The sequence below is a fragment of the Sinocyclocheilus grahami genome, unplaced genomic scaffold, assembly GCF_001515645.1.
Source record: "Sinocyclocheilus grahami isolate Dianchi unplaced genomic scaffold, SAMN03320097.WGS_v1.1 scaffold49.1, whole genome shotgun sequence".
NCBI lineage: Eukaryota > Metazoa > Chordata > Actinopteri > Cypriniformes > Cyprinidae > Sinocyclocheilus > Sinocyclocheilus grahami.
The window spans coordinates 1685481-1712631 of NW_015505228.1; the positions used below are offsets into that span (position 1 = coordinate 1685481).

Below are 27151 nucleotides of genomic sequence, written 5' to 3' on the forward strand. Positions count from 1 at the left end.
GGTGTGTGTTCATGGTGTGTGTGTTCACTGCTGTGTGTGTGCACTTTGGATGGGATAAATGCAGAGCACTAATTCCTAGTATGGATCACCATACTTGGCCACATGTCACTTCACTTTTGCTTTTGGGAAAATTGGAAAAGAGAGGTAGCTCATTCTTATGTCTTTTAATTCCTTTGAATCAAACTCTTTGAAAATATGGAGACGTCTTAGTCGATTTGGGTAAAGTCTACCGGTATTAATGAAAATGCTGATTTTTGATCTCTAATAGAATAAGTACCCTAAACACAGAGATGGATCTGGGAATCTCACCTATATGGCAGCTCACTTCTGACTGCTACGTCTAAAATGTGTGCGCGTCACGTCACCAAGCGTCTCTTTGAACCAAAGAGAGGAACAGCGCGCCCCCGAGCGTACACAAACTCCGTGTGCTTGCCACACAGTTGTCATCTTGAACATGCCACAGAAATTATAGACGCTATGCGATGCATTGTTTCTCACCGACGACGATGAAAAAATCCTGAGCGCGATTTCATCGGTGCACGGGCATTAACATGCCGAACTTTGGGCTGGTTTTGAAGGAAGTGAGCTTTTGGGTTCCGGTGACGAACTGCTTTTAATTTTGGCTGTCAGGAAACTCGCTGCGCTAAAGATTCATTCTAGCATCTGCTGCTTATCTTCAACAACATTACGAGAACGCCTGGACTAATGTCGCCTCAAGAGCCCCTCTCCTGCCTAACATTACTACATCCGCTCGTGCGTCCGTCTGGGAGCGCATTTCTCGCACTTTTTACGAGTTTTAACTTTCGCTGAGTTTAGCCGTCATCAACGGAAAGAGGAATTTGTTCAAGCAAGGCGCACGCTCTTTTGTGCAGATCCTCGACAGTGCGACTCCTGTGCAGTTTTCCTCGTACGTTTTTCGCTTTTACTTCGGTGAAGTGGATACATGAAGGCTGCTTTCACAGTCACATGCCTTCATTCATAATCATTTGCCGCACAATAATGCGGAGGCTGTCCATGCATGGAGCTGAGGGCTCGTTTTCTTGTTTATTTGGCTTTACAAAGTTGTTACGCACAGGATTCATTGACACAGACGGACTGTTACCGATTCGCCTTTCGATAGAAAAGTGAAAACTGTAGGTTTGTGCCGTGAGCTGGCCAGACATCGACGGAGAGGGAAAATATGCAAACCTGGCAGGAAAAGAAGCCATCAAAATTACGGAAATCCCTTCTTTTCCTCCGGTCTGCTATTACGAATGCAGTCTGTGTAAGCAGCTCGCGTATATCTGCACCATTTGTGTGATTTTTATACATTCTAAACCTTTTGGACGTGAAGTTTATTATTCAGATTTGCTTTGAACTCTCCATGCAATAGTCATTATGCTGTCTACACAAAGCTATACATATATGGACGAAACGTCAATATCTTCGTAGTCACTAGATTGCTACTTTCTCTCAGCATAAACTGGAAATTACGTGTGTGTTAAGAGGTCTCTTCTCTTGAATGGTCTGAGGAATAAGTTTGATGGGTGATATGGGAGACCCTCAGGGGTCCGCTCGCCTGGAAGCTCTTTAGCAATGGCAGCGGCCTGGAAATCTGTGGACAGTCACATTACATTAACTGTTACGTTTGTCTTCACGATATACATCGAGTTCCTGAAGACAGGACAAAAAGTGATTCTGTGAAGAGCCCTCTTTCACCTGCGTTAAGTTCAGGTGAGTACTTAAACTTAGGGTTCAGTTTGTAAATACATAAACATGCTTGAATGTGTGCAAAGTTTCAATGTGTGTTAAGCATAGCAACAGGTTGACTTGACTGATGAAACTGACATGCCCATAGTATCCCGTCGCCTCTTGTCATTCATAAAATGTGCACTAAATATGTAAACTGCATAGCAGTTACATTATTCACTAGTACTGGAAATCATGTAAACAACAACCATTATTTGCCATGGACCTAAATGGAGGTCTTCATGCTCATATATCAAGTCAAGATAAGTCACCATTTTTTCTATAGCATTTTATACAGTGCAGATTGTTTCAAAGGAACTTCACAGTAATAAACAGGAATTGAGCAGAATCAATTATGGAAAGTCTGCTATGGAGACAATTCAGATTTTGCTGTAAAGCAGCTCTAAAAGACAATAGTGTTATTATTTAGCTTATGTTAGGTCAGTGTTGGTTCAGTTCAGTTAGATAACAATGTAAAGTTAATCTATTTTGATACAAGTAATTCATCTAAAAACAGTCTCTAAGCCAGCAATGTTGTTATTCAGCTCAAGTAGGTTTTATGGTGATTCAGTTCAGTTGGATAACAGTATCGATGTTGCAAGATGCGATTCAGCTCTACAGAAGATAATATACAATGTTCATGTGTGTTAGTGTTTTACAGTAGGGAGTGCTATAGGTCAGTGTTTCCCAACCTTTTTTGTCTTATAGACCCCACAGCCCCATCAGTATGCCTAAAGGAATACGTCTTTGACAATCCTGAAATGTGTTCATGGCATCACGTGATGCTAACATAATGTCATTGTAAAAAAAATTTGAAAATCACATTTATTCTAACTAGAACTAAAAAAAAAAAAACATTAATATATTTTAGTTCTATATATATATAATCCATGCTCCTGGCAGCTGTTCTACTGACAGTTGTTCAAAATGTTCTGTGTGTGTACAGCTTATTTGCATTGTATTATAGATTACCACTCACAAGTTTATTTTCAGTAAGTTTTTTAGTGTTTAAAGACACCCCATGGCTGCATTTATTTGATCAAAAATACACTAAAAATAGTAATACTATTGTGAAATATTATTAAATGTTTAACTGAGAGTCAGTCTGCTTTTTGTGCTTTTCCTGTGTTGAGAAAATCCTTCACAACTCTCCTGTGTCAATGTGTCTTTTTGTCACAACTTTAACTTGAAAACACAGATGGTGTAAGATCTGTTTATGTATGATGTAACATGGGCTTTTTACCAGTTCATGACCTAGTGATAAAACGCTGTCTTTTCCACCATCTATAACAATTTTTCATGTCTACCCCGGAGCTGACAGGAACCGTTTAGTCTAGTCACTCAAGAGCGTTGGGAACCCTAGGGGGGATTTGTGCTGTAAGCCTCTGAATCTCTTGTACTGTAAGCCCCTCCATGAGCAAAAGCCAACAGCCTCAGTGCCAGCACCACAGCTGGGAAAACCAGCCACAGACTAAACAGCTGAAAACCAGGTGAGAGGTGGTTGGGAGCAGGAACGGTCAGAGAAATTTGTTGAGATTCTGGCAAATACTGGAAAAGGGATACAAGCAAAACAAAGCGGGTCCAGCTGACAGGGCCCATGGACGGCCTTCTCCCCTCTCCAGATTCCACACATACTTACCACAAGTTAATTAAGAACAGGAGAAACCGAAAATGAGACCCAAGACGGGGCCAGAGACTCAATAAAAACTAAATTTTTTGCTACTTCAAAAACTGCATCAAACTATTAAGTGCCAGCATACAGTACCAAAGGCAATATTATGGTGCTGTCAGTTGCCGTTTATGCATCCAAGTTTAGAAAACATATATCACAATACTGCAAAAACAATTAGCAAAAACAGCAAAGTTTCTTCCCAATGGCTGCCTCTGAAATCACATACTCTCTTGATTAGGTAAAGTAAATACATTGTGACTTCTAAAAAAGTAGGCGTTGCATCACTTCAGTGTCATTCACAAATCCTCTCCTGTGGCCTCATGGGATAGTAAAGTGTCCATCATATGCACACTTCAGAATCTCGCTGGAAGTTCATCCAGGTACTGATCTTTTATGAGTAATGTGAATTCGGACCTACTTATTCCCCTACTTCTCAAACAGTTTTTCGCCATCCATATAGTAGAGAGGTATGCAATTTTGGATGCAGCCTACGTGTTAAAGAAAACAAAGTGGTCTCTTCTGGAGAAATTGGTGCAAAATATGAATGGAAATAGAAGTTGTAGACACTTATGAAACCACTGAATTTCTTTTATTTGGTAAACATGCTTCCATCATAGTTTATTCTCGTCTTATGGAATTAGCGAGAGTGTGTGCTTTTTTGTGAACATTTTGGAAATGTATTTTGCATGTTGGTATTCCTGCTGGGCGTTTTATATTTGCTACCCCAAAATTTGCTTACAAATACATGGATGGAAACCCAGCTATTGCCTTTTCTGTATATTCAGCCTTTGCAACATTTCCTCATTACAATGTGTTGCAATTTTGAAAATATACCATAGATAAGGTACAGTTGATAGTAGAGCCCGACTGATATATCGTTTTGCCGATATGAGCCTGTTGCAGATATATCGTATCGGCGAATATGCCGCTGATATGAATTTTTTTTTTACAGAACATATAATGCAGATTAAATGCTTCTGAATGGTGTAATTACTTTGTTTGTCCAACAGAGCACGCTCCATTGTTTGCTACAGGTCAGTGTAGTGTAGCGATGCGCGGATGAGCTCAAACTTCACCCGAGTCCGCTACTTCAAATTATCCGCCCGCCACCCACTATATTTGATCGTCACATTACAATGATTCTAATTCTTAGTTTTGCATGATATGATGAATGGATGGTTAATTTTTAACAGCAGATTCAGTGACGTTAGATAATAGAGCTGATATGTGCATCACGGCACGCGTCTGCGACGCATTAAAGCCACTCAATGCTAGTGTTTACCGGCCGCGCCGCGGCCCAGAACTCATGCTTATCACATCGGTCACATCACATCGGTGTAGAATAGAACCCATTATAATCAGTGATGTTGTCTACACTGAATTTATGACGTGCTGACACAAAAGTTCAAATGATTTTCAATGGTCGCTTTGTTGCGTTCTGTTACAGCGCATACACGGTGTCAGTATAGTTTGTCAGTACAGTCAGTAACATAGCAGATTGAAAAGTTAGTATCTTTATACAGTCCAATAGACAGCAGTGCGGTGGTGGCTTGAGTCTGTTGAATGGTGATTTAATGCTACGTTCTCACCTAGTTGGAGAGACTCAATGCTAAGTAAATAAACAATGTCCCTGTCTTTTACTCTCACAATGAGCTTATCATATTCGTTTGCTACATTAGTAGGGCCCTATGATTTCCGCGATGCAGAAAACACGGACGGAATCGCGGAATCCAGTCATAAAATATATATCTATATATATATAGACTGTGTCTGTGAATATTAAACTGCAAAAAGACTTATTTAAATACGAATGTTCTGCATGTTCATTTGATTACCAGAAAATACAACACAGAATTTGTGAAAAAAATATTATTCATTATTATTATTTATTCATTTTAGATGTTTACATTTGGAAAAGCTGTGCTTCCTGCATAAACCTGCCCCTGTTGGTTTGGCAGTAGCTTGCTTGCCCTACGTAGTTACTGTGTTTAATTTCTTAATTCAAGTTATATAGGCTATATTTTGTTTTATTTGTGTTGTTATTTATAATAAGTGAAGTGAAGTTTACTGTTAGGTGCACTGATGTCAGACTCATTTTGAATAATAAAGTTTATTGTTAAATAGCCTGCCTCCACTACATAGGCCTATGTTTGTCACATGATTATAAGTGTTTGATCACCACATTTGAGTTATCATTGCAAAAAAAATGTTTGTATATATATCCTGTTTATGTAGGCTATATACTGTATTCTATATACAGTACCAGTCAAAAGTTTGGACACACGAATGGGAATTGTGTCCAAACTTTTGACTATACTGTACTATAATATAGCCTACACATAAAGAATATTGGCCGATATATCGATATGTCTTTTTTTTACTCCCTAATATCGTTATCGGCATTGGCCACCAAAAAACCCATATCGGTTGGGCTCTAGTTGATAGTGCCTATGTATTATAAAAAGTTGTATATTAAAATTTTGTAATAATATTGAAATGATAAATTAAAAGCAAGTCAGGGTTAAAATTTTCTACTTTATTTCTTAACCCACTTGACATTATTACATCTCAAAGTTTAGACTCCAGAGTTTATGCTCCAATTTAAATAGAAAGAAAGTGGTTTTATAGGAAAGCAACAAAAGATGGAAGGAGAATCTAAAGTCAGGTAGGTAGTTGAGTTGGTGTTTTACAAACTGTGAGATTTCCAGTGGTGTGGCATCACCCCATCATAAATCCATTCAGACCTTGCATCACCCTCTGTGAAGCATTATGGTGAGGGTCTGTTTAACTTAGACTTGGATTTATGTATAGCGAGACGTCAGATGGGGCCATGCTCGCTCGCTGCTCATCGAGTGTGTTCATAGGTGCAGTCGGTCAGGCCACCTGGGTGCCACTCAGGATATTTGGCTGAATGAGTGCAAAGGAATGATGTCTGACCTCTGTAATTTCTCATGGTTCAGTTGAAGCTACATGACTGGAGGCGCTGAAACAAACACTCGCATGTGCGCACACGCTCCTTACCTCATCCGTTTGGTTAATCATTTCACCACTGACCGTAAGTTTGGAAGGATGAGCAATTCTCAGCAATGTCCAGTTAGTCCTCTCTCCTCCGGTCCGCTGTAATTGGATCAAAAGAGAGTTTTGCAGGTCTGATGAAGCCCGGCAGTGAAGCACAGGCAGGTAATGTCATTACGAATGATGCAGTCCTATCCACAGCTTTGCTTTTAAAGGTCAGGATATGCTGATGGAAGCAATCTAATGAGACTTTGCTGAATTTCTAGAGTGACCATTGGTTGGTTTACCCCTCAGCAGCTCACCTGGTCTAAGTTGTTCAGGATGTTGGACTGATTTAGAAAATATGTTAAGTCATTTATATTTTATATCACGTTTTTACATGTCTTTAGTGTTGAGTTTAAGTAAAGGCTGATTTATATTTCTGCGTCGGACATACGCCGTAGCCTCTACGCCGTAGGATGTGCGTCGGTTTTCATTTATCATTTTCATTCATCAACCGTGACGCCGGCAAATAAATATCAAAGAACAGATCATTTATTTAAAAACTACAAAAAAGAGACTACAACGGCACAGGAGAAGATGGCATTCTTTCAATCTCCACAAGGACTTGTACCATGGCAGAACAACTGTTTGTCGTGGACAACAAAGTGATGTAATGCTACGTTTTATAATAAATGATAAGACTTGTTCTTTGCTTTGTTTTATTTTAAATAAGGTGTAACATTAAAATATATTAAAGTGCAAAACACACACACAAAACTCAAATACATACGGAGGGAGAGGTACTAGCAGACCAAGCACAGCGCTTGTGGTCTGCGTAGATTTGACGTGCTGTGATATTTTTGGAGAGGTGTACATCGTAGTTTCGACGCAGAAGTATAAATCAGCCTTAAAAGTAACTGAAATAACTAAGGCTGAGTATTAAAGGAACACCCCACTATTTTTAAAATAGGCTCATTTTCAAACTCCCCTAGAGTTAAACAGTTTCTATATTTTTCCTATTTAAAACTTGACTCTTCTGTAGTTACATCGTGTACTAAGACCGACGGAAAATTAAAAGTTGCGATTTTCTAGGCCGATATGGCTAGGAACTATACTCTCATTCCGGCGTAATAATCAAGGAACTTTGCTGCCGTACCATGGGTGCAGCAGGCGCAATGATATTGCGCAGCATCTGAAAATAGTCCCCAGCTAGGTAATAGGAAAAATATCTAAACTCTTTGGTTTATCTTTGGTTAAATATCTCAACTCTCATTTTTGAGCGAGATGCTAACGGTCTAATCAGATTCAATGATCTATGCTAAGCTAAGCTAAAAGTGCTACCGCCAGACCCGGAGATCGGCTGAATGGATTCGAAAACGGTAAAACTCAACTGTTTAACTCTAGGGGAGTTGGAAAATGAGCCTATTTTCAAAAATAGTGGCGTGTCCCTTTAATACATATTTCCTGATTTGATTCCAATTCAATCCTTATTTGATTAATTTGAGTATATTTCATTTATAATGTCCAATTTACTTCTCAGCTAATGCTGCAAATTAGGGGTGGGCGATAAGACTAAAATCTTATTTCATGGTATGAGAAATTTTATTTCATGATAACGATATATATCTCGATATAGCTATTTTTTTTATTTAATTTTTATTATAAAAAGAAAAAGCAGCAAATTACAAACACAATAGAACAAATAAATAAACTTAAAAATAAAGTGTATGAATAAAACACTGCATAGGTTTCACTGTATCAATGGTAATTCTGACTTTGCTATGACAATCTGGTGCTTCTGAATCAGCTACTGTTTTGTTATTAGTTTAAGTATTTGCTATTGACTGTTCAAATGCAGAGTTTTGCGCATCGTGTGTGTGTGAGAGAGACAGCGTCACATCACCGTAGAGTCAGCTGTCTTAACCGCGCTTGTGTACTGCATCATTACTGTGTCTGTTCCCCTTTCGGGCTTGAACTGATGGTAAAACTAATTACATTATTTACTGTCTTTACACTTATTTTGAAAGATGACGCTCGCGATTATGGTAAGGGGCGTTACATTTCCGACGAGTGCTTGCGGTGTTCGGCCAATCACAATGCACTGGGTCAGCTGGCCAATCAGAGCAGACTGCGCTTGTCGGAAGGAGGGACTTTGTAGAAAACTAAGCGTTTGAGAGAGGCGGGGCATAGAGGACCTACAATAATGTACAGTATTTGAAAAATAATGTGTTTTTTGAACATTAAAGCATGTCAACATATTCTGTTTCACCAAATACACAACATAATGATCTTTAAAAAAGCATCATATGACCCCTTTAAGCTAACAGACGCCTGCATTGTTGATTCTGAAGGCCTCGAGGCAGATTTCTTTGACCCTGGCAACACGATTGCTAAAATATGATTGGATAAAAGCTCTAATATAAACACACAGCTGGAAGCAGTGCAACGAAGAGAAAAGCTATTAAATGAAGAGAATAGACTACTGGAAATAATTTAATACACATGCTAAGTGCACCTTTAACAACTCTATCAAGTGCATGATCCCACCCTTTATTTTCTAATTTCTCACTCAAAGGTGTATGTAACTTTTAGTGCTGTCAAACGATTAATCTCGATTAATCGCATCCAAAATAAAAGTTTTTATTTACATAAAATACGTGTATGTACTGTGTATATTTATTATGTATATATAAATACACACATGCATGTGTATATTTTAGAAAAATATGTTTTGTATATTTGATTTATTTATATATAATATAAATATAGACATGTAAATACATGTAAATAGTTTCGAAATATGTACTGTATGTGTGTGTATTTATGTACATAATAAATATACACAATACACATTATGAAAACAAAATTTTTATTTTGTAGGCGATTTGTATTTGTAGGCGATCAAACGATAAATCGCGAATATTATGCTCTTTTACAAAGTCTTGACTTTGTTTTGGGGGTGTACTAGAACAGGCTCTCATACTAGATTGTTCGAAAAACACATTATTTTTCACATTATTTTACATTATTACAACACCTCTCTCCCCAGTCTGGCATGAACGGCTTGAATAGTTCCTGTATCAAATGAAGGCCCACCTTCTGAAATACGAAATGTGTTGTGATTGGTTTGCTGGGCCAGTGTGTGGTGATTGGTTAGCTGGGCCAGTGTGTGTTGTGATTGGCAGCACTCGGCACCTGGTCGGGAAATGTCGTGGCTCTTACCATAGCCGCCTGCGAGCTTCAGTGTAAATATTGCGTCAAAATCAAATCAGTTTGAGCGCGATTTAAACCCGGATGATTGTAACCACTCTAAGTTCTGTCTGCCTTGGGAAAGCTAGCGTGTCTCTGACATAGTGATAACACTCGTTGCCTTCTCTAGTGTAGCTCAACCAGGTCTCGTCCCATTCGTCGATATTTGTGATATCACAAATCCCGGAAAATATGCGTTGTAGTCCAAACGAGTCGTTCGTTGTAGTTTTTGAAAAGTGATTTGTGCTTTGTAACTTTGCAGATCTTTTTTATGCTCTAACAGCAACATTACTTACTAACTAAAGTTGAAAAAAGTGAAAAAGCATAATAGGACCCCTTTAAGTAGTACTATGATATGCAGATATATTGGCATACATCAGAATACACAATATAGCAAAATTTCTAATGATCGACACTTTATTGCACGGTAACAATATATACCATCATACGGCCCAACCCTACTGAAAATTATCTAGGGTGATGTTTTCAACGTATTTAATTTGTCTTTTTGAAATATTAATTAAAATAATTAACCAAATAATTGATTTAAAAAATACATTTTATGGGGGAAATTAGGCTACACTGGATGCACTTGGTTTTTGATTCACTAATAAGATTTGTTCGTAAGAATCATTTGTTTGTGAATCTGACTACACTGGTAGTGTTATGTATTTTTGCATGCAGCCTTTAAGGACAACTCAATATAAGGTCATTTCTGGTGGCACCAATAGCCTCATGGTCAGCGCGCCGACATATAGCGCCTTTGTACTTTTGGCGTCCTGGCTTGCGGACCTTTCCTGATCCCCCCCCTCCCCTCTCCCACTTCATTTCCTGTCTACAATACTGTCCTATGCTAATAAAAGGCAAAAACACAAAAATAAATGATTAAATGTATAAATTCTTGACATCATTTTGTGATGCATGCCCTTTTTACTGCATCTCTATCAATACAGATCGCAAACTCACATTCACAGGCTGGATAAAATGTTATTTATTTGTCGGACTAGTGGCACTGACGGTTAAGCAGGATGCGATGACACCTGCCAGGGGCTCGGTGCAGTACAAATACATTTTCATGCAGCCACTGAATATAGACATAGACCACAAGTTTCATCGTCGGATTTTAAGAATCAATATCAGGTTAATTTAAATTAAGATCTGTATTTTGTACCCAGTTTTTCAATTAAAACTGATATTGTTAATCACATGTATTAAAATATGTTGTAGTTTGTCAAATGTACTAGAGCTGAATACTGAAATGTGCTCAAAATGTTTATCCAGACAGTCTTAGCTGAAAATCGCAATGCTTGGTAAATGAATGCTGACACTATAGATTCCATGCATTCCATGCAGAGGTTAACTGTTGTTAAATAGGTTTCTTCAAAGAAGTGGGTTACACATTATGCGAAACTATCATTTGACACCTTTGTGGTAAATTTGTTTTTTCCTCTTCCAGGAAGAACAGATAACATCTTTGAAGGACATTAGAAGGTTACTAGGCACATTTGTTTTTTTCTCTTATTTGTATAGAATTGCACATTTTAGAGCTCCAAGTACATGGTCAACTATATTATTATGGACCACATGATCTGTCATGTTGTTGAGCCCTGAAAAATACGACAAAACCTCAGTTAAAAAGCAGAACATTCAATGTGAAGTACAGCTATTTTTACATTCACATTCTTTTTATAATGTGAGCCACCTGTATTCATGGGCAAATTAAGTATGAACATATTACAGTGATAGTGTTTATAGGGAGTATTGCATTGTTGAGAGGAGCCTTTATGGCTGGAATCAAGCTTGGAGCTGAAAATCTGGCAATTTTTAAACGGTAAATATTTCCCCCGGCTTTTTTCTCCTTGGCTTGAAGGTTTGTGCCAGGTTCCTCAGTGCAAGCAGGGATCAGGTTACAGTCCTTCAGGTCTCACATGCATGCACAGCACACATTCTCACCTTCATGTTACACATGTAAAACATTTTTAGGTTATTGCCTAAGTTTGGGATGGAGTTTTTGTGCATCTAGCATCAGTAAATTTTAATGCGTCAAATTAACACTGAGGCGATAAACAGTTTGCTGTTAAAATACTCTTGTAAATGAAAGGCCCCTGGGAAGATGTTGATATAGTACATAGTTGTCTGTATTGTTTTTGGCTGTGGTGTTGGCTATGATATCATTGTTTGTTGGCTCAGATTACATTTGTTTAGATATGGAGGTAAGGTACAGCTAACAACAGTCAGTTGTAATGATGTGTCCACTTTGATTTTTAGGCCATTAATGGGTGACACTAGAGGACAGTGTGTGTGAGGACCTTCAAACCTGAACTCTCATCAAGAGCACACACAATCATACCGCCAAAATGAGTAAGTCCTCATGTATTTTCCCTTCATATATCAAGTGTCTTCAACATGTCTTCAGTTGTTGTTTGATCTCAAACAAATGGAAGCCCTTTTCCACCATTGAATAAAAAAAGAAAAGAAAAGAAAAGGTAACTGTGACTTTTTATGGCACAATTCTGACTTTTTCTCACAACTGTGAGTTTGCATCTCGCGATTCCAACTTTTTTCTCAGAATTGTGATACAAACTCACAATTCTGACTTTTTCTCAGAATTGTGACACATTAACTCACTATTGTGAGTTATAAAGTCAGAATTGTGAGTTAAGTCAGAAGTTTGAGATGTAAACTTGCAATTCTAAGAAAACATCTTTTTTCCTCTCCGAACTCCAAACTCCCAATTGCGAGTTTATATCTCAATTCTGAGAAAAAAAGTCAGAATTGGGAGATATAAACATGCAATTGTGAGAAAAAAAGTGAAAATTGCGAGTTTATATCCCGCAACTCTGACTTTTTTCTCGCAATTCTGATTTTATAACTCGCAACTGCAAGTTTATATCACGCAATTCTGACTTTTTTCCCGTTTATCTCGCATTTACCTTTTTACAATTTTTAATTAGGGGTGGAAACGGGCATCCATGCAAAGTTTGTTTTTATAAAAAAAAAAAAGAAAAATCAAAAATATACAGTATTAGGTTCATTTCAACAAAAGCTAAAGTTAAAAAGCTCAAGCTTAGCTAGATTCAAATCTGTGAGGTCAGTAAAATATTGTAATGTTTTTGAAAGAAGTCTCACCACGTCTGCGTTTATGTGATCAAAAATACAATACAAATAAACATCGTAAAATTATCATTTCAAATAATTTTCTGTTTTAATATTTAAAATTACCAAGGAAAAAGAGTGACTAAGAAATGGCAGACAAGCTGCTGTTGAGCTGGAAGCAACTTTGAGGCCTGGAATTAAAAGTATGCTTGGAGATATTTTTTTAGAGAGAAGAGAGTGAGACATGTAGACAAACAGTGGCTTATGTTCTCACTGGTCACATGAACGCACAGATATTCAACAGTTGAGTGGTTAAGTCTGTTGCTTGGGTTGATCTGCCATGTTCCCAGTATTGGTGGGTAGACGAGGCTTCTCTGTTTCTTTCTCTCTCTCTGGAGATGTGTGAAGTTTGTCCAAACAACACACTGCGAATATTTTCCCTCCGTGAGTGAGCTCAGCCAAGACACATCTCGTTCTTACATCAAACATGAGAACAGAGTTCTCGAAAAACACGGTCATCTCCCTCTCACGACTTTCACTGCGTTGACGCAGGTCTAGTTGTCTGACTGTGAGTGTGTTTATTCATGAAAGAGATCAGAACAACCTCTCAGCTCCTCTGCACCTGTGCTGTAACTGTATAGCAAGTTTATAGTTTCTGCTACATAATCTCCGTTTAGTTTAAAATGAGGTAATAAGCCACTCAAGGACATTCATTACAATGTTTAACCACAATTAAGGTTTGGCAACAAAGAGGGTGCACAAGTATTGTTAAAATTAATACATTAATTAACTAAGTTGTTTAGAATAAAAGTATCATTTGAATTAATACATATAAATGATTACATTTTAATACTTACAATTACAATAAATCTTTAAAGCCAAACAGAGTAGTTCATTAGCCTGCTCTTGGCCAATAGCTGCCAGGAAGAGACAGTTTGACCCACATATAAATGTGCATTGACAAAATAATAAATACTGATTATTTGGAAGGATGCACAATATATCGTATTGGTTATCGGCTGATATTAGAGATTTTAAAAAATCTGTATTGACTAATATTTCATATTTAATAGTTGGTAATTTCCCTTATTTTTACATTTAGATAAAATTTGCCATCATCTAACACTGACTTAAACTTAATCTAATAAATTAATAATTTGATAACACTGTAAAATGTAATCTTTAGTAAATCTCAAAATGAATATCTATTTTTCATACTGTACAATATAATATTTTTATGCATAAATAAGACAGAATAGTTTAGAATGTTAATATTGCGTTTATTGGTCAGCGGCCGTAACATCTCTCTCTTTCTCTCCAGATGAGAGACAGGCTCTTCATTCAATTATGAAGGATCTGGTGGCACTGCAGATGACCAGGCGCCAGTCGGCGTCAACTTATGACACGGCAAAACCTAAACCCGTCAGCACTGCCAGCTCTTCCAAAAGAATGGTAATACATATACATATAGGAGAACATACAGTTACCTTGTGACTCCTGTATGACCCTGTCGTGACATAGCTGCTGTTTCTTTCTCTTCAGGAGGATGTCAGGATTAAGTTTGAGTTCTGTGGTGAACGAAGGTGAATTTGAGTTTCTTTCTACTGGAACGTGCGTGTGTGTGTGTGTGTGTGTGTGTGTGTGTATGTTAAAGTAAAAGTAATGTTCAAAAGCACACATAAAACAACATGTAGAACGTGCATTTTGAGTTTGTGGCATTTACACACAGATACACACAGGCATCCTGTCTCTCAGCTCTCAGACTGGTATCACAGTGGAAAGAGAAAGGACTGTGGTTAGTCTGTAGCTGCCAGGACAGACCACAGCTATGCTAGGTGTGCTTGAAGGAATGTGTGCACTCTGCAGATCCAACTGTGTGATTGACTTGACTTACTGACTCAGATTACACATCTAAAGAAATATCAGCTTCCTGTTTAATGGTCCCCCCCTCTCTGCGTGCGTGGCGTGTGTCTATGTTTATATATGTTTGTGTAGGATTCTGATGTTTGGGCGGCCTGTGCAGTTTGAGGAAGTCCAGCAGAAAGTCAAAACATTCTTCGGTCAGCCGTTAGACCTGCATTATATGAATAATGAGGTATTGATTCACATTCAAATGCACTCACTGACACTCACTTATGTCTGATCGCTGCACTGTTATAAGAAATACTCAGAACTTTAAAATCTGTTTTAGTACTATTTTGCTGAACTCCTCATTTTGTATAAACTTAAAAGTGCACACAAAGGTTAACAACGATACATAAATTATAGTAAGCTAAATTTAACATTTTCTGGAAGCACTTTATTTTACAGTCCTGTTCCACATGTATATACTATGTGATTATTATTGTAATTACAATAGCTATGTAATAACTAGGTACTAACCTTGAACCTACCCCTAAGCCTAACCATAACCTTATATTACCCAGTACTTTCTTAGGTACTGTAAGTACAGGTAAGTGCACATACTGTAAAATAAAGTGCAACCCATTTTTAAGTTAAAAATATATAGTAATTACAAAAAATTAATTAGCAACATTTCAGTTATAATACTGATGTAAGGTGCACAAACTTTAAGTACACAAAACTTGCTTCACTTTAAGATGGACAATAATAAGCTAAATCTAACTTTTAATTTAACATAATTTAGTAATAAGTAAAATTTTAATAAGTTAATTCAAATGTACAAAATAAAAATAATAAATGCAACCATTCAGTAATAATATTGATGTGCATAAAACTTACTTCACTTTAAGATGAAGACATCACTCAATGCAGTTCAGTAAGGGGCCGTTCACACAGAGTGCATCTTTGCGTTAAAAAATGTAAGACGCAACGCTTAGGAATGGTTTTTGAAAAAACACAAGGCAAAATTAGACCGTCTTGAGATGCACTTTTGAGACGTGATATCACCGGATATATTCAGGGACAGAGACATTTCTCTCCAGGCTCTTTTTGTAAGAAACAGGTTGTGATAATCACTTGAAATGTTATACAATTCAGGGTATCCGAGCACAGCCACTGTGAGTGTAAAATGTTTATGTGACAGCTCTACTCAGTGCATTTGTTAAGTGTGTTTCGGTTTGTGCACACAGCTGTCCATTCCCCTGCGTGATCAGGATGACTTGGATAAAGCCATTGATCTGTTGGACCGCAGCTCAAACATGAAGAGCATCAAGATCATGCTGCTGACACAGGAACAAAGCAATGTGAGACTTACAGTTTAATATTACATGTCAATATGAACCAGTTCCATTTGGAATGTAGACTAAGAATGCAGAGCAAATTCTAATATCTCTGCTTTCTAGAAAGAGGTTTAAATGCTAACACTGTTGTATGTCAGCTATTGCACAGGAGCAGAGAGGTGTTGATTCATTATAATGTGTTGTTTCTACACATATAATGATTTCTAGATGCTTATGTAGATTTGTGTGTGTGTTTGCATATGCAGGCCTCTTCTCCATCTCATCACACATTGTGTAAGCAGGTTCGCATCAAAACCTCTCAGTCCACCGGTGATGTCAGTACTGCCTACCAATCCTCAGAAACAAGAGGACGCCACCACTCCACCAGTGAGTACACACACACACACACACACATATGCACACACTGCTGCACTTAACCAAAAACCCCTCTGCTTTTCTTATCAATCTCCTTGCCCTGGTCTTTTTCTCTCTCATACGCTTTCATTTTCTCTCTCTCTCTCCCTCTGTTGTTTCTCTGACTTCCTCTGTGAGCAGCGGGTCCTCTTCCTTTTCCTGTCCACCATCACTGGCTGCTCCACAATGGCTTGCTGGCTCCCAGCCAATCAGATTGCGAGTCACTATTAGCATGGTGGGCCAATGGCCTGTTGTAGAGATAGTGTTTATTTTAGGGGGGAGGGGCGGTTGCTACAGCTTGTAAGGGAGTCTGGAGAAAAGTGTGAGCTCTTTGAGCTCTGTGACTGGAAGAATAAACCGTTTGTTTATATTATGCTTCAGTCTCATGATTCAGCTGTTCTGCTTTTAGATTGTGCTCTTGTCACAGTGCAACACATTGCTTGGGACATTTTCTTGCTTTGTTTTGTATTGCAAATGGTGTGTTTTTCTTTGAGCTCATCATAATCTATAAAAATGCAGTTGGAATTGTGAAATTGATAAATTGAAAAATTTGTATAAAATCATAAATCCAGAAAGATCCAGAAACCATATTATTGTAAAAAAAAAAAAAATCTTTTTGAATTAAATTGATTAGACATGCTTTTTTAAATTTTGTTTGAAAACTAAATTAAACCATTAAAACATAATTTAGAAAATTTTTAAAAATAAAGAACAAAATAGAATTTAGGGACAAAATAAAACTAAATAAAAGTAAAGATTTCATAGGGACCTAAAAATGTAAATTTAATGACCATTAATGACTTAGCAGTGTAATTGTGTAAATGTGTGCAAATTTGTACCTGTACTGGTTTGTACAGTCCTGATTTGTACTGGTTTATTGCATGCTAACACTGCTTTAGAAAATATAATTGTGTATAAACTGTAAGGTGTCCATTTTCAGGGCAATTATTTTATTTTTTCTCTTTCACCGAGTCACTGTACTGACTGAAAGGAAACAAAAATACAACTGGACAAAATGGTGAAGTAAACATGATGTGAATGCAAATTGCATGCACTCTCAGTCTCACACCAGAGTGTGGTCAGTAGCAGAGATACATGTTTGCCACCATAAAAGTATTACCATAAAAAAATGTGTTCTTCCAAATGTTGAATTGTTAGTTGTAACATTTATGTCTATTGTCTTGTCCTTACGTAGGCTCTCAGAACACTGGCCGAAGTTCTCCGCCCCCTGGTTATGTTCCTGAGTGCCAACAGCGAATCGCACGTCAGGGATCGTACACTAGCATCAACAGCGAGGGGGAGTTCATACCTGAAACCAGCGACCAGTGTGTGAGTTTAAAGACATGTGCACAAATATGTCAGTGGGTACTTCAAAACTATAACAGATTTAGTGTTTCTGAATTTTTGATTCGTTGTATGTCAGAAGTATTTTAATATATCAGGTTACATTTATATACACTACAGAACAATGTCTGCTAAGGCTGCATTTATTTGATCAGAAACACAGTATATATACATAAAATAGTAATATTTAGAAATATTATAATTTAAAATAACTATTTTCTATTTTAATATATTTTAAAATGTAATTTATTCCTGTGATGGCACGATGAAATCATTCTAATTTCAATGTTGAAATCCAGTTGTGCTGCTCAACATTTTTTGCGGAAACATACTTTTTTCCAGTATTCTTTCAATGAATAGAAAGTTTAAAAGAACAGCATGTTTGAAATTAATTTTGAGCAACATTATATATGTCTTTACTATCACTTTTGACCAATTTAATGCATTCTTGCTGAATTAAAGTATTAATTTCATTCAAAAAATCTTTCTGACCCAAACTTTTGAACAGTAGTAGTGTTATACTTGACTATTCTATTCTATTCTATTCTGGAATAGAATAGAATATAGAATATACTTTAATATTCTATTCTATTCTGTTCTATTCATTATAAATACACGCCAGATATGCTGTGTCAGTGCTTTTAAGTGCTAGATATATTACTCTCCAAAGCAGAAATAAATGATCAAAATAATGTCAATTTGTAATTTGGCAACATGCTAACTTTTGCAATTACTGCACTTCCTTCAATTAATCTAAACATGTCTAGCTTGCATATTCTCGCAGCCAGATTGGAATTCACGCATATGCCACATTATATACCACTGCTAAAATGAAATAGTCACCTAATCACCTGCAGTGCCTCCTGAGTCCATTTAACTTCTAGTTCACCTGTATTTAAAGGTGCTGGATTCTTGGAGCAGTGCAGAAAACTCTGTGTCTGGCAGCTGTCAGTCATTGGACAGCAACTCTGACAGGTGAGGAGACTAATACAATATGAAATGTGTTTGAATGATACTGTAATTGTAATTTTTCATTTATTGGTGTCTCTTGTTTCGCAGTCCCTCACTCAGGAAACCTCGTACACACAGGGTTAAGAGTCACCCTGACAACCGACAGGACTGTGCAGGTGTGCCTTGATGAAGATACTTTTAGTTTTAAAATCAGCTTTTCCATTGGCCCAAATGTCCATACTCTCTCTACGTTCTCCTCTTTCAGACCGGGAAAACTATGTATATGATAAGATTGTAGGGAAGGGAGGGACGTACCCTCGCAGGTATCATGTGTCGCTGCATCATAAAGACCACAGTGAAGGTATGAAACACTCAAATTTAGTTAGGATGCTCACACATACACACTCCAGTTCCTCCCATGTCATAATTTATATGAATAATGCTGCTCCTCAGGTCGACGGACATTCCCACGGATCCGCCGTCCCCAGGGAAACTTGTTCACGTTGGTGCCATCGCGGCGTTCACTGAACGGCAGTGAGGAGAGTTTGGGGAGCTGGCAGCTGGTTGATACTCAAGCCAGACTCCGCCCACAGGACCGCCCAGTCCCTCATAAGTGTGAGTGTGAGATAGATCCTGATGTTGTAGATTATGGTTGTGTTTAGAGGCGTTTATAAATATTTTAAGAATGCTTTGATGTATTTAAAATGTTGGTATTTGTGTGAAATTGTCAATTCATATGTTTCATTCAGCCAGTCAGTATTGTATCTATGTGTTATGTTCATGCATGTAGCTCCTACAGCTCCAGTGACGTGGCGCAGGGGGAAGTTGCTGGGTCAGGGTGCTTTTGGAAGGGTTTATCTGTGCTATGATGTGGACACAGGCAGGGAACTTGCAGCAAAACAGGTTCATTTTGACCCTGCCAGTCCAGAGACCAGCAAGGTATTACACTTTGTTGTGTTTTGCTTTGCTTTGTTTTGTTTTGTTTTTTGTGTTGTTGTGTTTTGTTTTGTTGTATTGTATTGTGTTGTGTTGTGTTGTCTTTTGTGTTGTTGTGGTTTGTTGTTTTGTGTTGTTTTTGTTTTGTGTGTTTTGTGCTGTTTGTTGTGTTGTGTTTTGCTTTTTGTTGTTTTGTGTTTTGCTTTTTGTTGTTTTGTGTTTTGCTTTTTATTTTGTTTTTTTATTTTCTTTAGTTTTATTGTTTTCTTTTGTATTGTTTTTTTTCTTCTTTTTTTATTTTTGTATTTTGCGTGATTCTTTTCTTTCATTTTTTTTCTCTTTGAGTTTGCCAGCATGTTTTTTTTTCGTTCTTTCTTAAACTTTTCCCCCACTCTTTAAATCCTTTCCTGTCTGCCATTGCAAAAACATGCACTGTCGCTTCCTGTATCTGTGTGTGATTGTGCGTGCATCGGCCAGAGGGGGGTTTTGAGGCGAGGGGAAGTGGGGTAGTCTATCAATGCATTTCTCGTTGATCATGCCCTCGCTTGACACAAACACACACATACGCTTAAACACTCAAAAACAAAGCGCCTCTTAACCACTGTTTGGTATTAGTGTGTTGTGGTACATTTGATCTTCCACGTACATGCTCAGCCATCTCACTCAGACCCTGCTCTGGTCACAGCCAGCTGCCTCAGCTGTGGTCGTGTCATGACTCTTGCCCCCCTTTCTGCAGGAGGTGAGTGCTTTAGAGTGTGAGATACAGCTGTTGAAGAACCTGCATCACGAGCGAATTGTTCAGTACTACGGTTGCCTTAGAGACCATAATGAGAAGACCCTCACCATTTTCATGGAGTATATGCCTGGGGTGAGTTTGAGACAGCACTTAAAGAAATAGTTCACCAAAAATGAATATTCTGTCATCATTTACTAATCCTCATGTTGTTGCAAACAACATTCATTTTAACTAAATTTTTCTAAGAAATGTCCAAAAAGAATCTTACATGAATTTTTTCATAAAATGACAGTTCACAGTAACCATGGGTATATGACCATGTATTTGATTTAAAATACAGTAAAAACAGTAATATTACAAAATATTATAATCATTTAAAATAACTTTTTTATTTTAATATATTTACAATTTTTATTTAACCCTGCTTAATAAACTTTTGTAATATTATAAATGTTTTTTTTTCTGTCACTTTTGATCAATTTAATTCATTCTTGCTGAATAAAAGCTTTAATTTCTTTCAAAATCTTGACCACAAACTATATATATATATATATATATATACACAGAACAAAATTATAAACGCAACACTTTTGTTTTTGCCCCCATTTTTCATGAGCTGAACTCAAAGATCTAAGACTTTTTCTATGTACACAAAAGGCTCAAATATTCTCTCAAATATTGTTCACAAATCTGTCTAAAGCTGTGTTAGTGAGCACTTCACCTTTGCCGAGATAATCCATCCACCTCACAGGTGTGGCATATCAAGATGCTGATTAGACAGCATCCTTATTGCACAGGTGTGCCTTAGGCTGGCCACAATAAAAGGCCACTCTAAAATGTGCAGTTTTACTGTATTGGTGCTGGCCATGCAAGAACTGGGATGTTTTCAGCTTCCAGGAATTGTGTACAGATCCTTGCAACATGGGGCCGTGCATTATCATGCTGCAACATGAGGTGATAGTCGTGGATGAATGGCACAACAATGGGCCTCAGGATCTCGTCACGATATCTCTGTGCATTCAAAATGCCATCAATAAAATGTACCCGTGTTCAGTTTGAATGCTCCTGAGCTAAATTTCAACTGTCCCAGATAAGGGTATGAATACTTATGCAATGGAACCATTTAAGTTTTTTATTTTTAATAAATTTGCAAAGATGTTAAAAACCAGTTTTTTGCTTTATCATTGTGGTGTATGGAGTGTAGATTGATGTGGAAAAAAAGTAATTTAAAGCAGTTTAGCATAAGGCAGCAACTTAACAAAATGTGAAAAAAATGAAGGGGTATGAATATTTTCGCAAGGCACTGTATATATAAATGCACATACATACAGTATATATTTTGAAAATATTTACATGTATACATTTATATATTTATATTATATATAAATATATTTAATATATAAACAAATTTTTTTCTTAAATATATACTGGAAAGTTTGTAGTTTGGTCGGATGTGTCATAAACAAGTAAGTAAAACAATGCACAAGTTACTTAATGGTAGAGAGAGAGCGAGAGTGAGAGAGAAAGAGAGAGAGCGAGCGAGCGAGCGTGTAATTTTGTTGTGTGGTCTTTGATGTTCACTCACTTAGCACACGCATAATTTGGATTAAAACTAAATCTTAAAAATAAGACCATTTATAGGGGCATTCACTATAAACATCATTTATTTTCAATCTTAGGCATACACGACTTTCAGGCGAAAGTGAATCTAGCCTGTGTGAAATGCGCAAGGCTGTACTACTGTCCTCTCATTCTGCGCCAGTACAAATACGTGCACGCGTTGCGCGCGTTTTGCTTGCTTGAGTGTTTCTGCATTATATGAGTGGCTTTGGAATATAAATCGCAGCACGTTTCAGATGAAAAAAAACATGACTTCTATTTTTGAAAATATCACAGTTAGGAGATTTATAACGAGTGGCTCCCTGCATTTTTACAGCAAATCGCGTGATTACAGTACTGAGCCGCTGCAATGGAGCAGCTCTAAAGCTATTAAATTAAAGATGATGTAGGCTACCATAGAGAGAGAAAAAAATGAACCGTGAAAGTAACAAAAACTTGTAAAATACATTTAATGGCCATAATTAAGTGTGAAAATAACAGAAGGATATACAGACAAACCAAAAATGATTCAGCGACCAGATATAATTTTTTATATATTTTTTTGTGGGTGCAGGACACTATAGTTCATTTATGTAAGTGAGGACAGCAAAATAAAGTAAACTGTGATAAATTATACCCAAAAATTCTTCATACAGTGGACTACCAGTAAAACTGATAACAAATTTGAAACCAAAAATTATTCAGACCGAGTCTGGAAAAAAAAATGGAAGTTGAGGTTTTCATGAAGCTGGATGACAGCATGCCCAGAAGACTACAGGCTATCATTAAGGCTAAGGGTTGCCCGACTAAGTATTGATAGTTGTGTAAATACTGTCATACTAACAGCTGTCTGAATAATTTTTGGTTGATTGTAATCCATTACATACCTTTCTATCAAAGTTATATAACATTATCAAGCTGAATTTGTTCTGACACAGTTTAACTCTGAGTTCTTGTCATATTTTATTACCATTTTCTAAACTATAGCAAATAAACTGTGATAATGTGAGAAATGTTGAAGGTGTCTGAATACATTTTGGTTTGACTGGATCTATTTGATAAATGAAGTTAACCAACTAACATTATACATACTCTTTTGGTTTCTGTACCCAATATTTAAAAAATTTATAAATGCAATGAAAATATTGGTATCGGTACTCGGTATCGGCAAGAACCAAAAAGAAAAGTATCAGTATCGGGCGAGTACTGGAAAAAGTGGTATCGGTGCATCCCTAATGGCTAGGCCTGTCACAATAATCAATATATTGACTTATCGACATATATATATTATATATATATATATATATATATATATATATATATATATATATATATATATATTTCTGAGTTCATATGATGACACTTTGTAAACGGATGAAAAAGTCTCATTCAAAGATAATCTTTGCCTCCTCTGCAACTCTCAAATCAAATATGATTTCAGTTCATATCAATACAAACTGTTGTTGTATGAGAAATATCTATGGAATCTACTACTTTAGTGTTCCACAGAAAAAATAACAACATAAAGTGTTGGAATGACATGAGGGTGAATAATCAATGGCATAATTTTCATTTTGGTGCTCTAACACAGCTAATGCGTTCTATTATAAGTAAATTATTTTTATTTTAAGGGTTATAATGCGTCATCACACACCTGTTTGTTAGCAATACTGTGATTGTGATGTAGAGTGCAGTGTAACTCACTGGTGCTGTGGTCTTTGACCCTCAGGGTTCAGTCAAAGACCAGCTGAAGGCTTATGGGGCTTTGACAGAGAATGTGACACGCAAGTATACCAGACAAATTCTGGAGGGCATGTCCTACTTGCACAGCAACATGATCGTCCACAGGGACATCAAAGGTACCGTCTGGCATTAGACCTCACATAGTCAAATACTGTGTGTGTGTTTTTTTGTCACCTATTTGAAATGCAATTAAAATAAACAAAAGTTTATTATATCAAAGTTAAATTTGTAGTGTAGCTATTTGAATAAAACGTTGTCATGTTTTAATAATTTTGGATCAACTGTTATAGCTTGTAAATCTTCTTTGTCATGTAACAAGAGGAAAACTGGATCAAAGATCTTTCGGTCCATTGCATGCTAACAGCTCTCCTTGGTCACTTCCTCCGGTGCGTTCAGGTGCCAACATCCTGCGAGATTCAGCCGGCAATGTGAAGCTGGGAGATTTTGGTGCCAGTAAGAGGCTTCAGACCATCTGCATGTCCAGCACTGGGGTCCGTTCTGTTACTGGAACGCCGTACTGGATGAGCCCAGAGGTCATCAGCGGAGAGGGGTACGGCCGGAAGGCAGACGTTTGGTGAGAACAATTTTTTGTATATGAATAAAAAAACACATCACACAAGAAGTGCACACATCTTTATGAGGTTTAGAAAAAAATGCTTTGGAACAGCATTTTCCATCTTCGTTTTCCATCATGGGAACCTAAAAACCTTTAAAATATTTTCAAAATCTCATCGTAGTAGAGGGAAGAATGCAGCTGGGATTTGTGGAATGGTACGATGCTCTCAATAATTTATCACCATTAAGATCCAGTCTAAGAGTCACGTTTTACGGTAAACTGTATTTTTAAGCAGACATGATTGTGATCAATGTTGCAGAGTCTAAAAAAGCAACATACTCTTAATATTAAGAACCTATTTTTAACAAAGAAAGATTTATAAACAAATGTTGAAGTAGGAGAAAAAGAATTAGGTTATTTTATGTCCTTGAGAAGTGCACAGATTCTCAGTCGGTGGGAGTGGCTTAGTTACTGCTCAGGGATTCCCCCACATAAACTGATTGGGCAGTCTCCGGTCAGGTCAGGAGAGCATTATGATTGGCTGAAAATCAGCTCACAAGAGTTGTCTATTAGATCGGATAGTCTATTGGCATATAACACTGGGAAAAAAAAATTTTAATCAGGATTTTGAGCTTATTTTGCAATTAAAAACGTCTGTAAGTGTCTATAAAACAAGATAAATTTACAAAACATATTAAGAATATTATAACAATTTAAACAAAAATCCTATTAAAAAATCGATACCTTTACTGAAACTTTAAAACAGTACTAGAAAACATGTGGAATGTTAAAGAAATATAATGTAACCTAATGGGTCCTTTTTCTTAAACTGTGTTGTGTGAACAGGAGTCTAGGCTGCACTGTGGTGGAGATGTTGACAGAAAAGCCCCCGTGGGCTGAATTTGAGGCTATGGCAGCCATATTTAAGATTGCCACTCAGCCCACCAACCCCCAGCTGCCCTCTCACATCTCCGAGCACACGCGGGACTTCCTCCGCTGCATCTTCGTGGAGGCCAAATACCGGCCGAGTGCAGAAGAGTTGCTCAGACATCCCTTCTCCCAGATCTTGTGCTGAGGTTTCCCTCTAGCTGCTTCCACGGGTTAAAAACCCTATTTTTTCTTGTTAAAGAGTGATAAGCTCAGTTTCAAAGGCAATCTGCATTTCCACAGCATGTGACCTGCCAGCACCCAATCAGGGTTGTCGCCAGGATTAGGTAAAAAAAACTGGTTTATTCTCTAATGGCTTGAAATGTGATGTCTTTGGGACAGCAGGGGGCGCTACAGGACTTTCGTGATGCACATGCTCTTCATTACAGAAATAAACAGATTGATGGTGTCCCAGGATTAGCAGACGCAACAGACATGATACTGTTTGAGCCACTGAGCTGCTTCTTACAACAACTGCCAAATGTGCCTTCTAAAGCCGACAGGGTCAATCTCACTGACCCCTGAATGAGTTTTTCAGACATCAAGAAAGTGTCCTAGTAATGAATGTTTCATACAGTCCACAGCAGAGTTATGAAGTCAGTGTTTTTATGTGCCATTTCCCCTTCCACACGGAATCCCGTGTGCGCCCATTGTCTCTATGACTCCAGGCACTTAGTGTTAAAGGAAACGTAATAATTGTGTCCCGGTTTGTTCCTGCCTCAGATGAATGAGGGTCATACGCACGTCTCGAATGGTTTGCATTCGTGATTAATCGTATATATATATCGATTAATCTTCATCGAATTGCACTTCCTTGATTTATAGTTTATAAGAACTTTTTTAGTCTGTTACAGAAAGCAGCTTATTCTCGTTTTTTGACTGAGGTCAGATGCCGAGGGTCAGGGCATGAGGTTATAGTGGTTGAAGTTTAATACGTAATTTTGTACCGCAGTAGTGCCTTATAGCAGTGGTTCCCAACCCTGGTCCTGGAGGCACCCCAACACTGCACATTTTGCATGTCTCCTTTCTCTGACACACCAATTTCAGGTCTTGGAGTCTCTACTAATGAGCTGATGATCTGAATCAGGTGTGTTTGATTAAGGAGACATGAAAAACATGCAGTGTTGGGGTGCCTCCAGGACCAGGGTTGGGAACCACTGCCTTATAGTGTCCTGTAGAGAGCAGCAGTGCAGTACTTAAGATGCAGCTAATCTTTAGTATTCCTACAGTGAGGATGAGATGTTAAATTGGGAATCTCAAAAGGGGTGTGTTGTGTGTGGTGAGATAATGAGAGCACATTAGGTTGTATATTAGTTTTCTCTCCAGCCCTGCCAAAGAAAATGTATTTAGAAAGTGTTGTGCCTTAAGTGTCTTATGGCAGTATATTGGACTCATTTGGATCAGATGCACTTTTGAATATGAATGTTGAATATACCAAATTGTTCATTTGTTACACAGAATGTGAAGCTTTTTTCACTTTTATTTATGTCCCAATGGTCAGCCATTTTTATATATGAGTATAAATATATATATATATATGTATGTGTATAAATCTATTTTTATATAGTGACTCCGAACCGAGTTATGCTTTTAGGAACAGAAGATGAGTTAGAAACAAGAATTGTAACAGCAGCTGGTTTTGCAGAGACTACAGCATGATTTTACATGTGTTTATTACTGGCTGGAAATTGAGCTCTGGCGATTTATGTCTTCTGTACTCGTGTTTTTAAGTGTTTTTTGTGTGTCTGTTTCTGTCTGCTTGTTCACCTGAGGATATCGTAGACATTGCAGACAGGATTTTGATGCAGGTTGTCACAGGAAGTGACCAGTGCCTTGAATCATTCTCAGAGATGCATGTACACACAGATATTCACATTTGCTGCCACTTATGAAGGACTTGATATTTGCCTTATGTATTCAGAGTTGCAGTGTTGAAAGGAAAAATAAGATGTGGAAAAGAAAGATTTTGTTTTTATGTTAAGAAAATGAAAATGGTATTAAAGTTAATGTACACTACCATT

General features: G+C 37.4%; 1 protein-coding gene across 1 annotated transcript; it reads left to right on the forward strand.

Moving 5' to 3' along the window:
• The first annotated feature begins 396 nt into the window (after positions 1 to 396).
• LOC107583042 (mitogen-activated protein kinase kinase kinase 3-like) lies at positions 397 to 26123 on the forward strand. The gene is made up of 17 exons (XM_016269124.1): positions 397 to 1713; positions 11915 to 12007; positions 14064 to 14194; positions 14285 to 14325; positions 14738 to 14837; positions 15835 to 15948; positions 16191 to 16311; positions 17534 to 17667; positions 18584 to 18657; positions 18742 to 18809; positions 18899 to 18994; positions 19087 to 19248; positions 19424 to 19572; positions 20306 to 20437; positions 23634 to 23763; positions 24044 to 24221; positions 25050 to 26123. The coding sequence occupies exons 2-17, from the start codon at positions 12004 to 12006 to the stop codon at positions 25276 to 25278; spliced, it is 1863 nt and encodes a 620-aa protein (XP_016124610.1). The 5' UTR covers positions 397 to 1713; positions 11915 to 12003; the 3' UTR covers positions 25279 to 26123.
• The last annotated feature ends 1028 nt before the right edge of the window (positions 26124 to 27151 follow it).

Coding starts and splice junctions, on each gene's coding strand:
- LOC107583042 (XM_016269124.1), top strand. Junction 14,838..15,834: donor TGCATTATATGAATAATGAG/GTATTGATTCAC, acceptor TTGTGCACACAG/CTGTCCATTCCCCTGCGTGA. Junction 18,995..19,086: donor TCATAAAGACCACAGTGAAG/GTATGAAACACT, acceptor GCTGCTCCTCAG/GTCGACGGACATTCCCACGG.